At 42.8% G+C, this 16,002-nt stretch overlaps 1 protein-coding gene across 9 annotated transcripts in view; it reads left to right on the top strand.

Annotated features, from left to right (window-relative positions):
• Positions 1 to 16,002, top strand: part of camta1a (calmodulin binding transcription activator 1a) — a 1,145,933-nt gene that overhangs the window by 505,093 nt on the left and 624,838 nt on the right. For all 9 annotated transcript variants that reach the window (XM_048561404.2, XM_048561406.2, XM_048561403.2 and 6 more), the window contains one exon: positions 8,648 to 8,715. In XM_048561404.2, the coding sequence (XP_048417361.1) occupies positions 8,648 to 8,715 (68 nt within the window). The remainder of the gene's footprint in view (positions 1 to 8,647; positions 8,716 to 16,002) is intronic.

The following is a 16,002-nucleotide window of genomic DNA, read 5'->3' as shown; positions in this document are numbered from 1 at the left end:
AATTTGTGCTATGACATCTACATGGCGACTATATTCTTAATGAAACATTATTTGATGCAGTCTGTCACAACCCTCACGGGAAGAGTGCGTTTGAAATTGACCCCACTATTTCATGAGTTATGACAAATGTGAAATGTGACCAACTTAATCACGATGTTGGGTAATGCTTAACTGTAACACAAATTTAAGGAGAAAGAAATTCCCACCAGTGTTCATCAATGAACAAGAAAACAAAGAAGTATTCATTATAACAAGCATATCCTCTAACATGTGGCAAAATGGATTAGTTATAAATTTGCAAGTTTAAACTGTATTCATATTTAAATCCAAGCATGCACATGTTCATTCACAAATATGATGGGCAAGACAAACAAGGCAAATAATTTTGCAGGGATATAAGTGGAAAATATAGGTAAAAAGGGTCAAATTCTGTGGATCAAGAGTTCAAACCAAAAGGGGTCATTCTCACACTTCTTTTGTTTTTTGGAAATTATATCATATTGGTAGCCAGTCCTTTGGATCTAGCTTGACCTTAAACATTTTACTGTGCAAAGTCTATGAGCTTAACCTATTTCTTCCACTCACGGAGGGCAAGAGGGAGATCTGGTTTGCTTTCTGTCTTTTGGAAATCTGAATCCAATCATTCTGTTCTTTGATAAACAGGGTGTAGAGCTGGATGAACACAGCAGGCCAAGCAGCATCGAAGGAGCATTCTCTTCTTTGACTTATTTAACAAAACTGCTACATAAAACTAACTCAAAAGCAGTTGCTAGGCAGTCTGCCTTTAACTCAAAGGCATCTGTTGCTAGTTTGTCTCTCATAGTCTTTCAGATTTTCAAATCGCTTTCAGAGCCAGCTTTACCAAATGCTACAGCCTGTAATGTAATCAATGAAGGAACGCCACACCATTCAGGCTTGGTATTGAGTTACAAAACAAACCAGGCTGTTTGTCATGCTGTGTAATAGTTTAGTAAATGATCTCGAGAGTAAAAGGAAGTAGTGGCCGTAACACAGTAGAATTTAACATTCATGATAAAATGAGACACTAAGGACAGAAACAACTATGCTAAACGTAAATAAGGGTAATTTTAATGAAATGAGACCAAAGTTAGCTGAGTGGATTGCGAAAGGAGTTTAGTGGAAAAATCAGTTGGGGGAATAATGGCAGACATTTAAGAAAATAGTTAATGGCTCAAACCAAAGGTATAACCTAGTTAGAAAGAAGGATTTAGGAAGGGAATAAATAAACCACGATAAACAGGGAAGTTAAGGACAGTATTGAATTGAAATGAAAAAAGTGGTAAGCTGGAGACGTTTAAAAATCAACAAAAATGACTAAAGAGGGAAATAAACTTTGAGAGAAAAATAGAAAATAATATCAAAATAGACAACAAGAGCTTCTTTAAGTACATAAAAAGGAAGCAAGAGACGAAAGTGAATCCAGGATTCCTAGAGAATATGGCTGGGGAAATAATAATGGGAACCAGAAAATGGCAGGCGAGTTGAATAAATACTTTCTATCAATCCCTGTTGTAGAAGGCACTGTTGGTATTCCAAAAATACGAAATAATCAAGAGAAAAAAGAGAGCGGGAATAAAATAACTATCACTTGAGAAAAAATGCTAGGGAAACAAATGAGGCTAAAGGCCAATAAAGTCCTCTAAATGTGATCAGATGCATGCTAGGATATTCAAATATGTAGCCATGCAGCTAATCTTCTAAGAATCCTTTGATTCTGGTAAAGTCTCGGAGAATTGGAAAATTGTTAATGTAACTTTTTATTCAAAAAGCGAGGGAGACAAAAAGGTAACTGTGGGTCAGTTAGCTTAACATATGTTGTCAGGAAAATACAGAGTCAATATGGTTTCCTAAAGGGAAAATCATACCTGACAAATTATCAGAATTGTTTGAGGAGGTGAGAGGCAAGATAGAAAAAGGAGAGCTAGAAGACGTAATATATTTGGATTTCCAAAAGGCATTCAAAAAGGTACAGCATGTGAGGCTACTTAACAAAATTGTAGCCCATAAGGCATGTAATATATTAGCATGAACGGAGGTTTGGCTAACCAAGAGAAGGTAGAGAGCCCAGATAAAAAGACATTTTCAGGATGGCAACTTGTATCTAGTGGCGGTGCTGCAGTGATCAATGTTGGGGCCACAATTATTTTCAATTTCTTAATGACTTGGATGGGGGAAGTGAATGCATTCTAGCCAAAGTTGTGGTTGACACCAAAATAGGTGGGAAAGCAAGTGGCTCGGATGACACAGAGTGTGCAAATGTATGTCGACAGATTAATTGAGATAGCAAAAACATGGCAGATGGGATACAATGCAGGAAAATGAGGTTATGCACTTTGACTTCCTTTGAGGGAAGAAATACCTTTTCAATTCTGTCTTAAATTGTTAAAACCTGGAAGAAGCTTTAATACTATTTAAATGGAGAAATGTTGCAGAAAACTGTAACACAGAGGGGTTTGGGAGTCCTTGAACATGAATCACAAAATAGGAGAATAGACATTAAGCAGGTAATAGGAAAGGCAAATGAAATGTTTCCCTGTATTTCAAGGTGAATAGGGTATCAAAATAGGGACAACTTGTTAAAGCTACTGAAGGCACTAGTTAGACTATATCTGGAATGCTGTAAACAGTTGATTTTTTCTTATCTAAGGAAAGATACATTGGCATTAGAGGCAGTCCAGAGAAGGTCCTCTACTTTGATCCTGAGTAAATGCTGAGACACTGTTTCTTTTGTGAGAGAGTCTACCACCAGAGGGCATAAGGGATGCAGAGGAATTTCTTCCCTTGCAGGGAGCTGATCTGTGGAATTCCTCATCTCCGAGGACAGTACAGGCTGTGTTGTTATCTATATTCAAGGCTGATATAGACATAATTTGAATCATTAAGGCAATTGAGTTGTCATGAGTTAAAGATGATCAGATCAGCCATGGTCTCTTTGACTGTTGGAGAAGACTCAATGGGCCAAATGTCTTATTTCTGTTCCTCCATCTTACTGCCTTTCTCTGTGATACTGCAGTCCAACCTTCCATTTTCCAATCTACATTAAGAATAAAATGTATGTAGTCCGTACAAGTCTAACTAGAGTTTATACAGCATGTACAGGAGCCTAACCCTCCCTCCACTGACCCCTTGGCCTGCCTCAACACAAGTCCTCCTCCTGGACACCACCCCCAGGCCTCCTACCCTCCTACCCTCCCTCGACCTCTTCACCTCCAACTGCCGTCAAGACATTAACTGCCTCAACCTCTCCCCCGAAGAACATGCAGCACTCCGCTCCAACCCTAACCTCACCATCAAACCCGCAGACAAGGGAGACACAGTTGTAGTATGGCGCACTGCCCTCTACATCGCCGAGGCCAAATGCCAACTCTCCGATACCTCCTCCTACCACCCCCTGGATCACGACCCCACCTCTGAGCACCAAACCATCATCTCCCAAACCATTCACAACCTCATCACCTCAGGTGACCTCCCACCCACAGCCTCCAACCTTATTGTTCCCCAACACTGCACTGCCCGTTTCTATCTCCTTCCCAAAATCCACAAACCTGACTGCCCTGGCCGACCCATTGTCTCCACCTGCTCCTGCCACACCGAACTCATCTCCACTCTCTGGAATCCATTTTCTCCCCCTTGGTCTAGGAACTCCCCACCTACGTCTGTGACACCACCCACGCCCTCCACCTCCTCCAGAACTTCCAATTCCCTGGTCCCCAACACCTCATTTTCACCATGGACGTCCAGTCCCGATACACCTGCATTCATCATGCAGATGGCCTCAAGGCCCTCTGCTTCTTCCTGTCCCGCAGGCCCGACCAGTCCCCCTCCACCGACACCCTCATCCACCTTGCCGAACTCGTCCTCACCCTCAACAACTTCTCTTGATTCCTCCCACTTCCTACAGACAAAGGGGGGTGGCCATGGGTACCCGCATGGGCACAAGCTATGCCTGCCTCTTTGTAGGTTATGTGGAACAATCCCTCTTCCGCACCTACACTGGTCCCAAACCCCACCTCTTCCTCCGTTACATTGATGACTGTATCGGCGTCACCGCTTGCTCCCAAGAGGAGCTTGAACAGTTCATCCACTTCACCAACACCTTCCACCCCAACCTCAAGTTCACCTGGGCCATCTCCAACACATCCCTCACCTTTCTGGACCTCTCTGTCTCCATCTCAGGCAACCAACTAGAAACTGATGTCCATTTCAAGCCCACCGACGCCCACAGCTACCAAGAATACACCTCCTCCCACCCACCCTCCTGCAAAAATTCCATCCCCTACTCCCGATTCCTTCCCCTCCGCCGCATCTGCTCCCAGGATGAGGGATTCCACTCCCGCACATCCCAGATGTCCGTGTTCTTCAAGGACCACAACTCCCTGCCCCCCACTGCAGTGATCTAGAAATGTGTCTCCCGCATTTTCCGCAACACCCTCCTCACACCCCGCCCCGCAATAACCGCCCACAGAGAATCCCCCTTGTCCTCACGTACCACGCCAACAACCTCCGGATGCAACGCATCATCCTCCGACACTTCCGCCATCTACAGTTCGACCCCACCACCCAAGACATTTTTCCATCCTCACCCTTGTCTGCCTTCTGGAGAGACCACTCTCTCTGGGACTCCCTTGTCCGCTACACACTCCCCTCCAACCCCACCACACCTGGCTCCTTCCCCTGCAACCACAGGAAGTGCTACACTTGTCCCCACACTTCCTCAGTCACCCCCATATCGAGCTGATGTTCACCTGCACATCTGCCAATGTGGTATACTGCATCCACTGTACCCGTTGTGGCTTCCTCTACATTGGGGAAACCAAGTGGAGGCTTGGGGACCGCTTTGCAAAACACCTCCGCTCAGTTCGAAATAAACAACTGCACCTCCCAGTCGCGAACTATTTAACTCCCCCTCCCATTCCTTAGACGACATGTCCATCCTGGGCCTCCTGCAGTGCCATAATGATGCCACCCAAAAGTTGCAGGAACAGCAATTCATATTCCTCTTGGGAACCCTGCAGCCCAATGGTATCAATGTGGATTTCACAAGCTTCAAAATCTCCCCTTCCCCCACTGCATCCCAAAACCAGCCCAGCTCGTCCTCGCCTCCCTAACCTGTTCTTCCTCTCACCTATCCCTTCTTCCCACCTCAAGCCGCACCTCCATTTCCTACCTACTAACCTCATCCCACCTCGTTGACCTGTCCGTCGTCCCTGGACCGACCTATCCCCTCCCCACCTATACTCTCCTCTCCACCTATCTTTCCTCTATCCATCTTCGGTCCGCCTCCCCCTCTCTCCCTATTTATTTCAGAACCCTCTCCCCATCCCCCTCTCTAATGAAGGGTCGAGACCTGAAACGTCAGCTTTTGTGCTCCTAAGATGCTGCTTGGTCTGCTGTGTTCATCCAGCTTCACACTTTGTTATCTTTGTACAGCATGTGTTGGTTTCCATCTAGAAAGGTTTTTATTTCTGTTTTCTGTGCTTCAAAGTGTGAGAATGGTTTGCTGCAAAGGTATAAATGAGGAAGATTTGTTGCGTTGGGGTCTATATACAGACTATCTAAAGTAAGGAGTGAATTTTTCAGTGAAATTAGTCTTTAGGGGCCTGTGACTGAACAAGCAACACTGCTTAAAGCGCTATTCTGTATTTGTGGAGTAATACCTATGGAATAACAAGTTTTTATAATCCACCTGCTGCCTACACGAAGGTTATAAAATATAGTTTATAATGACTGAATGAGGAGGGAGATTGTTGGCAAATAAATTGCCTTCTCACACTGGGAACCTGAGATCTAAAAATGGGTTTGTGTGTATGAATCTGCAGCAGAAAACTGCTCATAATTCAGTATGAATTGGCAATCTCACACAGAGATGGCTGCTGTGGGAGATGTCACATACAGGCAATGGAGAATGCTGTTTTCGAGCTAATATTAAGGAATGTAAATAAAGCAGGGAGAAAAGGTTTACCTGCATTTACCTATGTTGTGCTTTTCATGAATTTTCAATATGTTTTTATAATTAATGAACTAAATTTGAAATGTAGCCATTGTAGTAATGTTGGGAAATGAAACAGCCAATTTACTCACAGTTTGTTTCAACAGCCAGCAATATGATTTTGATTTGCTAATCTGTTTCATTTATATAGGTTGAGGGATAAACATTGACCACACACTGGGGAGAGCTGGCTACTTTCTTCCATATAGTGCAGTAGAATATTTTATGTCCAACTGAGTGGTCAAATGGAGTTTCAGTAATCATAGAATCGTAGAATCATACAGCTTGGAAACAGACCCTTCAGTCCAAATAGCCAATGCTGAACATAATCCCAAGCTATCCAGTAGATGGCTAGTCTGTCAGTGAGGTTCTCCCTCCTACTGGGGGATGTTGCCTTAGATTATGTGCTCACGTCTCTGGTTTGGGACTTGAAACTTAATCTCCTGACTCAGAGGTGAAGTTGGGTGAAGGCGATGAGAAAAAGTTTGGATCATGGGTTAGCTGTACACTACAACAGTGATGAAAAGGTGAGAGGAACTCTCCACTTCTCTTGGTTCCACATCAGATCTAAATTGAAGATGTATTTAAGTTGTTGGTCAGCCATAAGTTTGGGGGGAAAGCTTGACAGAGCAGATCCTAGACACAATACCCAACGTTTTTTTGTCACTGGTTATGACTCTGAAGATTATTTTCTACCTTTTGGGTGCCTGAAATGGAAAGCATGGATTTTCTTTACAACAATTAGATTAGATTAGATTCCCTACAGTGTGGAAACAGTCCCTTCAGCCCAACAAGTCCACACCGCCCCTTGGACCATCCCACCCAGACCCATCCCCCTATAACTCCCACACCCCTTAAAACTATGGGCAATGTAGCATGGCCGATTTACCTCGCCTGCACATCTTTGGACTGTGGGAGGAAACTGGAATACCCGGAGGAAACCCACACAGACATGGGGACAATGTGCAAACTCCGCATAGACAGTTATCTGAGGCTGGAAACTAACCCAGGTCCCTGGCGCAGTGAGGCTGCAGTGCTAACCACTGAGCCACCGTGCCGCCAAAATGAATGGCCCTACCATATCCTACCAACAAAATAAATAGCAGCAACCTGCATATTAACAAGGTATTAGGTTTAACTGGTTTATGGTTATGTTAACGCTTCACACAAGCATCCTCCCACTCATCTTAATCTCGACCTATCCATCTTACTTGCTATTCCTTTCTCCTACATGTACTTAGCCAGTGTCCACTTAAATGCTTCATAAGTATAATACTTTGTGATTTGGTCCAAACATGTATAAAAACTCTTAATTCCAGAGGTGAGCAGAGCAACTGCCCTTGGCATCAAGGTAGTATTTGTCTGAGTGTGGGAGGAGGAAGCCTTCACAAAACTCAAGTTAGCGGGAAGCACGAATAAAATTCTCAAACTATAGATCTGAGCAGGGCCACAGCACAAAACCACCCACATGCAGCGCAAAAAGGTAATATAATTCAGCAAGCTTCAGAAGCCAGTGTGGTAAGATGGAATGCAAAATTGTGTTACTGTGGTGAGAACATTCCTGAATCTGGGACAGAGGCACATTTTGCAGCTGACAGATAAAGTTTACTCTCTACATTAGCAAATACAATTGTCAATCTTTTAATCAAAGCAAAACAAATAGTTTCATAAATTATAACAGGTTCCTCCTGTTGCTAATGAACCTCAATTGTAATTGCAACCTATTGCTTTTCAATGATGTGAATGCAGTATAAATTGAACAATTACAGTGTGTGTTGTAGAAATTAATTTGCTTTATGATACAGGGTCCACTGGTCTTTACATTACGATGGCTGATGGGGAAACTAAGCATCTGGTAGAAATTGACTTTTCCTGCACTCTGACAGACTTCTGATCAGCTGGTTAGCAGTATCCTTCTGCCCTATGAGACAAGAGTTAATGCAGAAATTTAAATTCTGTTCTGCTCTGCATTCATGGCCACATTCACATTATATTAGTTTATGGTTCAAGCCTTGAAGGCAGTGTAGGCTACTAATCGTTCATCTGGCTTTTTGCAATTTGTAAGGATGCAAGGTAAAAGCAGGGACGCACAAAACTAACAGCTCTTCTAAAGAGTCAGCACAGTGCTATAGGCTGAATGTTATATTATGTTATCATGAATCCTGAGAATAGTGCATAGTGATTAATGCCATCATGGCATTGGTGGGGACTGCTCTTGTAAATGGGAATTACGAAAGACAGATTAAGAAAAAAACTCCTCATTCACGATTCAAGAAACTGATAGAGCCAAATGTTTCTTTTTAATTAAAGATTTTGTTGTTGGTATCCTCTGTGGAAGAATGATATAAATGACCATTTTTAAAATTCTGTGTTATTTGTTCGACCAAACCCTTGCGGAACTGCGATGTTATAGCGACCGTTATGGAATTGCCGTTTAGATATGAAGCATGTGTTTAGAAACCTTGATTTCCTTTTGTTTTGAAAAGGGATGACTGATGAATGATCACAATTCTTTTATGCCTCATTGGTCTTTGAGAAGGATTCTTTTAGAGGGAAATCTTGTACCCAAAGCGAGTTGGTGTGTGAATTCTACTTTGTATCTAAAGTCATCTTTTTACTTCTGTTTGTGTCTTTCAGGAAATTGCAGCTTATTTAATAACATTCGAGAAACATGAGGAATGGTTAACAACATCCCCTAAAACTAGGTAAGTCTGAATTACACTTTCTCCTTCAATATCTACCCAATAATATCAATTAATATACTGATTTGCTTGTAAATTCATTGCTTAATTGAAAATGTGGTGAGTCCTCATTTCAAGGTTCTCACACTTCAGTGGCCTGACCACAATCCAGTGTATTAATGGGATAAAATATTTATCGAGCAATGCAGTCACGGTTCTGCACCATGGTAGAATTCACGTGTTCGGTGAACTTTGGCCCACTGCTGCAGCTCCAGATGAGCTAGAACAGTTTGCATTATTCCCAATGCAGGAATACTGTCCATTTAATGAAAATCTGAAGTATTTTCCTATGTCTCACCAAACTGTGTTGTCAGTCAGTAGTCACAGTGCCTGTGTATGTCAACATCTTTTCTTCAAGATGTTTTTATCCTTAAAAATTCAAATGTGCTAATCATTGCAACCGTAGCAATACGCCACAAAGGGATCTGATTATTTTGCAGCAAGGGGCTAATTCTGTTGATTTATTTTATAATGTTTATTTGTCATATAAACTGAGTATAGAAATGCATAAGTACAGCAAAACGTGCACAAAGTCACTATTCACTGGTGCCCACTTACTTACAAAAACCAGAATTAAAAGGTTTTAACAGAGCCAAAATGGAAACAAGAAAATAAGAGATGTTCACATCTCCGAGTTGCAAGTCCCATCTCCACAATATTACAGGCACCACTCCAATTGCCGATGTCCCCAAAAGGCTGGTGCCTCACCACCTCACTCTCACTGCCAATTGCTGATGCTTCATTGGCCTGCTCTCACCGCTGACTACTGCCGCCCTACCAGCCAGCTCTCACCACCGACCACTGCCGCCCTACCAGCCAGCTCTCACCACCGATCACTGCCGCCCGACCTGCCTGCTCTCGCCACCGACTACTGCTGCTCTACTGGCCTGCTCTCACCGCCGACCACTGCCACCCTACTGGCCAGCTCTCGCCGCCGACCACTGCCACCCTACCGGCCAGCTCTCGCCGCCGACCACTGCCGCCCCGCCGGCCAGCTCTCGCCGTCGACCACTGCCGCCCCACCGGCCAACTCTCGCCGCCGACCACTGCCGCCCCACCGGCCAACTCTCGCCGCCGACCACTGCCGCTCTACCGGCCAGCTCTCGCCGCCGACCACTGCCGCTCTACCGGCCAGCTCTCGCCGCCGACCACTGCCGCTCTACCGGCCTGCTCTCACAGCCGACCACTGCCGCCCTACCGGCCTGCTCTCGCTGCCGACCACAGCCGCCCTACCGGCCTGCTCTCACTGCCAACTGCCACTGCTTCACCAGCCTGCTCTTGCTGCCGAACTGGCACACCCATGATCCATTGCCATTGCACTGGCCCACATTCAATCTGCCATTGCTGCAGGACACAGCCAGCATTCATCTCCTGCCACATGGTTCCTGGTCATGATCTAATTCCTTAGGTAGGTAGTTAAAAGGGCAGGGAGGGAGGTTGGGGGTTGGTATTACTGCAGAGAGAAGTGCAAAGAAGATAATAAAAGAAAAGGAGAATAACCTACCCTGCTGCCATCTCACCTCTCCTGATAAAGCTGGGTTCTTATTCAACCTTCACCTTTCAATTACTGCTCCGACTGGCGTGTGCTAGCTGTGAAACAGAGAACAGGATTGGGAACCATGATGTGGAGGTGCCAGTGTTGGACTGAGTGGATGAGGTCAACGTTCACATGACACTATGTTATAATCCAACTGGTTTATTTGAAAACACAAGCTTTTGGAGTCTTACTCCTCCTTCAGGTGTCAGTGAGAGAGGTAATATCAGACACAGAATTTATAAGTAAAAAAATCAGAGGTTCACACCATTGATGCGGATGTACTAAACAAATCTAAGATGTTGTTAAATCTTTAATTAGTGAGAAGTTTTAAATTGGTTAATGTGTATGTGTAAATCCCCAAATTCCTGAGAGAAGTAAAGGTTTTATTAGTGTAAAGAAGAGGTGACACTTAGGTCAGACAATGCAAATTAGGTGTGAGGCCTTGTTTAGGATCTGTTTGTGTTTTGGTTTGGATGTCAGATCAGTTTACATCTAAAACGTATAAAATGCCACATTGACTGACTGTCTATAGATTGTATGGTTTTTGAACAAAATAGGATGTATCTTCAAGTGTGTGTGTGTGTCTGTGTGTGAGAGAGAGAGAGAGAGAGAGAGAGAGACACACACACAGAGTGGGTTGGGGAGACAGTGTGTGTGGGTGGGTGGGAGGGTGAAGAGGGAAAGTATATGTATAGGAGAGAGTGTGCATGGGTGTGTGGGAGAGGGAGAGCGAGAGAGAGTGTGTATGTATGAGAGAGGGAGAGAAAGGTTGATAGGGTGTGATAGCGTTGGGGAAGAGTGATTGTGTGTGTGAGGGAGAGGAAGAGTGAGTGTGTATATGTCGGGGGAAGAGCGAGAGACAGAGAGTGAGTGTGTGGGGGCGGAGGTGAGAGTGTGTGTGTGGGTGAGGGGGGTGAAGAGGGAAAGTATATGTGTGGGAGAGGTGGAGAGAGAGAGTATGTATGAGAGAGGGAGAGAAAGTGTGTGTGTGAGAGAGAGAGAGAGATAGAGACAGACAATGAGAAAGGACAGCAGTTTGACCACATGCAATATCACATCCTGAACCAATTCCTGTATTTAACCAATACTTGGGCATACATAGATTCTTGAGGAGTCAGTGCAATCAGAAGCAGGAACTGAGGCTAATTGTGATCAGAGATAATGGGAACTGCAGATGCTGGAGAATCCAAGATAACGAAGTGTGAAGCTGGATGAACACAGCAGGCCAAGCAGCATCTCAGGAGCACAAAAGCTGAGGCAACTTGTTTCCTCTCTCATCATCCCTTTTCCAATGTTCAGAACTAATGAAGCCACTTGTGAGCCTCCACAGGCTTTCCATCCAATTTATAATGTATTGTGCATGTTCACTTTAATTGTGCTGAGTAGCTTTGATCAGTTGACACTGAGCACAAGGAGTGTTTGTATTTCGATGTTATGTGACAGGTGAGAAGTGTGTGCTGTAAAACCTGAGTATATTTCACTGGTTGAAAGAGCAAGAAATAAGCGATTTTGCTGTCAAAGGCTACTCCTTGTCTTCTGTGCACTGATCTCTCAGAAGGCTCACAGGTTCACGAAGGACATTATGACAAGATAGTCAGTGTGAAATTTTGGGAGTAAATGCATTCTTTCTCTCTTCCCATACCTGCTTCTCTAACTATCTCTAATAAACTGACAATGTAGGCTTATAACCTGCAGAATGTGGACACTGCTATGCAGTATATATCTTTTCATTCCTTAGTATCCCCCTCTGTTTTCAGGTTAATGATCAGGAATGGTTCTTATGATTAGCTATGAAGGGACAAACTAATTTCCTTTTAAGCCATTTAGATTGGTTGCAACAAAGGTTTGAGTTCTTATCAGCCCAAACCATTCCCCACTTCTCTTAAAATCCAATTAACCCACGTTTGCTGTAGCAGTAAAAAGCCAATCACAAGGTTTCCTGGAGTTCATAAAGACCAAGTTTATTACCTGCTAGCCCTGAGAAAAATAATAAAGATGTGACTTCCAACATAAGCCTTTGCTCAGTCACTTGGTCCTTCTCACAAAGGAACTAAGATTGCAGCCAGTATAAAAAGAGGATAGAAGTGTGTACAGTTCAAAGATCTTTGGATGTCCTTGAGGCATGAGGTTTTAACTTGAAGGTACAATGGGTTAGTTGGCTTCTAGGGCTCTTAGAATTAGATTAGATTAGAATCCCTACAGCGTGGAAACAGGCCCTTCAGCCCAACAAGTCCACACCGCCCCTTGAAGCATCCCACCCAGACCCATCCCCCTATAACCCACAAACCCCTGAACACTACAGGCAATTCAGCACGGCCGATCCTGGCCTGCACATCTTTGGACTGTGGGAGGAAACCGGAGCACCTGGAGGAAACCCACGTAGACACGGGGAGAATGTGCAAACTCCACATGGACAGTCGCCCGAGGCTGGAATTGAACCCGCGTCCCTGATACTGTGAGGCTGCAGTACTAACCACTGAGCCACCATGCCACCCACAAATATTGTCTTGAAATATATTTTAAGTTCTCCTATTTCCTGCTGCTTCTTTACAATCAGTATTGTCATTATGCATTTTCTTCTTGAGAGACAGAGGGAGGAGGGCCGTCTCCAGTTTTCAGTTCTTTTCTTGCCTACCCAAAAAATCCTTTGAAATAACAGCTTAATTGTATGGTTCATCTGCTGAGTTGATTGTGTCCAGGCTTGATAATTGTAAGCATTGCTCCCCTCAAATGTAAAGGTCTGATAAAGGTATAAACTAAACATGAGACGAGGACCCTGGAGTTGCTGACTGGTGTAATTTGCCATGAGTAAAATGCTAATGCTGCCGTTTTTTTAATCCTCATCAGTTTCATGAAACTTGGCCATTTCATGGGATATGGGTATCACTGACAAGATCAGCATTTGTCACCTATTTCTAATACCCTTGAACTGAATGGCTAGGCCATTTCAGGGGCTAATAAGGAATCAACCACATTGCTATATAGTCACATATAGACCAGGTAAGTATTTCCTTTCTGCAGGGACATTAGTAAACCACAAGTTTTTCATGACAATTGATTTTCATTTTCAATTATCGTTTTATTAATGATATTAAGTTCTACTACTGTTTTGGTGGGATTTAATCCCATGTATTCGAAATTATTAATTCAGTGACATTACCCCTGAACCTCTATCTTCCAAACTGGATAAGGTAGAATACAAGGCTCGGTCTCTGATAAATTTACCTGCTGTCACATCTTGCTTCAACTCGGTCTGGATCATAATAACAATGGCAACTTACATACCACCTTTAGCATTTAATACAATATAACACCCAAGGCACTTTACAAGGCATTTGTGAAAAGGAAAAGTTGACACTGAGCCACATAAGGCAATATTTGAGTAGATGGCTAATATCTAGAGAAAAGAGAGAGGCTTTTAAGAGGCCTCATAAAGGTAGGAAGAGAGATAAAAGGGCATAGAGATTTCGGGAGTGAATTAGAGCTTGATAGTCAAAGGCAAAGCTACTAATGGCAGAGTGATTAGAATCAAGTGTTCACAATAGTCCAAAATTAAATGCAAATCTTTATCTAAGAGGATCATTGCTAGAGAAGATTACAGGGATAAGGAGGAGTGAAGCCATAAAGGGATTTGAAAGCAAGGATGAGAATTTTACAGTTAGAATTCTGATTAACTAGAGCCAATATGCACAGGGGTGAAAGGTGCAAGAGACTCTGTTAGTCTGTTTTTCTTTTTAACTCTCTTGCTCTTTTTTAATATTACAATAACCAGTGCACCTTAACCCCAGCATTAACCGCACTGGGGTATTCAATAGGGAGTGTAGAGAGGTATTTACTCATATCTAATGTGCAGTAATGTTTCTGGGAGAATTTGATTGGTCAGCTTAGAAGGAGCTTTATTCTGTGTCAAACCTAAGTTATATGTCACTCCAGGGCATATATGCTGATGACAAGGTTAAAACTGGAAAACCTTTTATCCTCAGTTCAGTAAGTATAATGATTAAACATTACTGGAAAGAGACACAAAATCAGATTTTTTTGGTCCTGTATTCATCATGGTTGGGGCACAAGCAACAAAGCTTTACTATAATGCTAATAAATATAACATCAGAGGAGGGTGCTGATTGGGTAATCCACGGTTGGTACACAGATGTCTTAGAATCTATTAACAGTCAACAAAAATAGAAAGTGCTGGAGAAACTCAGCAGGTCTGGCAGCATCTGTGGTGAGAAAAGCGGAGTTAATGTTTCGAGTCCAGTGACCTCTCATGAGAATTGTTCCAAGGAAAGTAGTGTGCACAGGTTCTTTTTGTCTACATGGGATAGGGTTCAGTTAATGAATTTTCCTGTGTGTAGCTTCTAGCACATGCAAATGCTAGTACATTACAAGCTCAATTGATAATCTTAAATCTATTAGTTGTATAATTCTTTTTACTATCTGGGTTTTTTAAAGAAAATATTATCCAGTAGTAAAATTACATCTGGTGCTGGATATTGTGGCATGAGTTTTGCAAGTGTCATGATCCACTTGGTGAAGTATGCTGGCACATGATCCCCACTACTCCTGGGGTTGTCACAGTTATAAATTTCATCAAATTACTCAAAGACCTCGGATTACCTCAAGTTAACAGAGCACACTGACAGGTTTCTATGCTTAACATGATTTACTATTTATTACAACTAACCAATTCTAACCACAAGAAAACAAAATATAAATTATTCATTTATAACTATAACAACTGAAATTCTAACTCCTTAAACCTTCACACACACATGCAGATGGACACAAACAAACAAAAATGGATATCATGATTATAGGAAATATATTGGAGAAACACAATTTAGCAGCACTGTCTTACAAGATTGAATGTATTCTCCTTTTTGCTTCTCCACAGTAGTTCTGAGCTGTCAGCTTTGTATCCAGGTCATTTCAGTTCTTTGCTGACGATATAGGGAGGGTTTCACACATTAATTGTTCAGTCTTTCAGTCACCGGTTAAGGCAACAGTTTATACCAAATGGTGGGAGAAATTAGCTAGCAATCAGATTTTGGTGACTTCACTGCAGAGAGAATAAAAAAGAGATACAGTCTCTTGCAGCCGTGAGATCTTTTTCCACTCTATTATTCACATACAAGCTATCCGCCTGCCCAGGACACGCAACAGTTCTGAGGAAAGGTCACCGGACCCAAAATGTTAACTCTGATTTCGCTTCGTAGCTGCTGCCAGACTTGCTGAACTTTTACAGCAATTTCTGTTTTTGTACCTGTTTTATACCATCTGCTATTCTTTTGGTTTCTATGTAAGTTGGTGTTCCCTTTGAAATTTTTGCTTCTTGCTTTCCAATCCTGATGAGTGCAAGACAAAAAGTTTGAAATTTGAGTCTCTTTTTAGCATTGTTTAAATTCTTTGGCACCAACCAAGTATCTGGGTTCAATTTTCAGTCAAAAACTAAAGTAAATACCATTAGGAAAGCATCCTAAGATGCAGAGATAAATTTTTATTGTAAACCTGAAAGAGTTTATTCTTATTCCTCCAAAATCCTGAATAGGATTTCTTTTAAAATGACTTGTATCCTAAAAACCCTGAGGTAACTTCATTAGTAGTAGAATTGAGATCCAGCAGTGTGTCAGTGTTAGTCTTCCCGGCCAGCTGACTGGGTTGAAAAAGGTTTTCAATTTTACTCTGGAAAGAAGCTGACCACAGTTGATTGGATA

The sequence above is a fragment of the Stegostoma tigrinum genome, chromosome 28 (assembly GCF_030684315.1).
Source record: "Stegostoma tigrinum isolate sSteTig4 chromosome 28, sSteTig4.hap1, whole genome shotgun sequence".
Classification (NCBI taxonomy): Eukaryota; Metazoa; Chordata; class Chondrichthyes; order Orectolobiformes; family Stegostomatidae; genus Stegostoma; species Stegostoma tigrinum.
The sequence above is the reverse complement of the archived record's forward strand: the minus strand, read 5'-3'. Positions and strand labels throughout refer to the sequence as shown.